Genomic DNA, 1,700 nt, shown 5'->3' on the forward strand with positions numbered 1-1,700 from the left:
TGTTTGTTTAATGTAAATTACGTTAAAAAAACATAAAAAGAAAAATTAAAATAGCAACTCTATTCAAACTCTATATTTTTGTCTAATTCATAGAAAAACAAAATAAAGAATAATATAAATATAAATAAAAAGAAATATTCAATAATTTAAATTTCGTTACCAATGGTTGAAAGATATGGGAATGATAACAAGAACAGACAAAATAAAGTACAATTTCAAAGTAGTAATTTCAACTCAAATAAAATAAATTGAATGGAAAATCAGTCAATGAATAAATATGATGGTACAGAATATATATTTAAAGAGAAAAACTGAAATACAAACCATTCAATGCTTGCATTTATATTATTTATTGTAATTTCTAGTGCAACAGAAAGTATTCTCAATAAAGAACAAAGAGGTAAAGAAGTTCAAAAGAATAAAATATATTCAATTGATAATAAACGAATGTATAATATCTATACTGTACATTTTAATAGTGACAATGTACAATCAGAAAGAAGAATGAAACAAGATACTACTGGAACATCAACTACTGGAACATCTACTACTGAATCTACTACTGGAACATCTACTACTGGAACATCTACTACTGGAACATCTACTACTGAATCTACTACCACAGAAAAAGAAAATGATAATAAGAATAACCAAGAAGATGGTTTAAATATTCCTTCTAATCTTAATCTTGCACCAAGTACTTTTGTCGTTCTATCTATTGTCTTTGCTCTCATCTTCTTCTAATTGAAGTAATTTTATTTTGTTATTATATTTAAATATTTTTTGTAAGAATTTAATAAACACATAAAATGTAACAGATAATCCATATTTATTTTATCCTTTATATTTGGGTATATTTCCATTAATAATTATTCATTCTATTAATACAATTAACATAATTAAATATCTTCTTAATAAAATATTTATTAGATGATGTACTTATGATGAGATTAAAGTTAATATATAATAAATGTAAATACGAAATATATTATATTATTATACTTTTATTTTTAAACCAGAACATAAAACATAACTGTTCTTTTATTATTCTTTATTTTATTTTTATTTTATATTTGTTATTAATCAAAAAATAAACATACATTGTTTATTCATTATTCATTGTTGTCATTTTACTAGTTTGATTTATTTCTATATTTATTTGTTATTATCTATTAAATTTACTTATTATCACATATTTGTCATTTAATCTATCTCTTATCAATATTGTAACTCTGTTTAATTTAACTTTTTAATTATTGAAAATATATTGGTTAGTACTTCATTTTATTGTTTAATCTTGTTGGATATTGGAAATATAAAAATATTCTTTATCTTTATGACTAATTATTGTAACAAAGTCAATACATTTATTCATTTTTTACTTGAGTTATTCTTTATTTCTATTATCTTCATAGCGCCTCTCTTTTACTTAATTATTTGCCTTTTAACGTATGTGTTTTTATGTTTCATTATATTCAAATGTATCAAATTACTTTTATTTATAGTAATTAAATTATATATAATATTTCAATATCATTTTATAATTAAAATAAATGAATAGTGCATTATAATAAATGACGTTGAATTTCATAAAATTAAGTAAGAACATAAGAATGTAATAATATATAATACAACAAAAAGAAATATATAAAATAATATCTTACACTGATAATTAACAAGAAAATAAATTTATTTATATA

General features: G+C 20.1%; 1 protein-coding gene across 1 annotated transcript; it reads left to right on the top strand.

The window, feature by feature from the left end:
* Window positions 1-330: 330 nt before the first annotated feature.
* On the top strand, window positions 331-744 carry ENU1_193610 (hypothetical protein; the record flags this gene model as incomplete). The annotated part of the gene is made up of 1 exon (XM_008861905.1): window positions 331-744. One exon carries the CDS (start codon window positions 331-333, stop codon window positions 742-744), a length of 414 nt encoding a protein of 137 aa, XP_008860127.1.
* Between the last annotated feature and the right edge of the window lie 956 nt (window positions 745-1,700).

Source organism: Entamoeba nuttalli (genome assembly GCF_000257125.1).
Source record: "Entamoeba nuttalli P19 unplaced genomic scaffold asmbl_9092, whole genome shotgun sequence".
Taxonomy (NCBI): Eukaryota; Evosea; order Mastigamoebida; family Endamoebidae; genus Entamoeba; species Entamoeba nuttalli.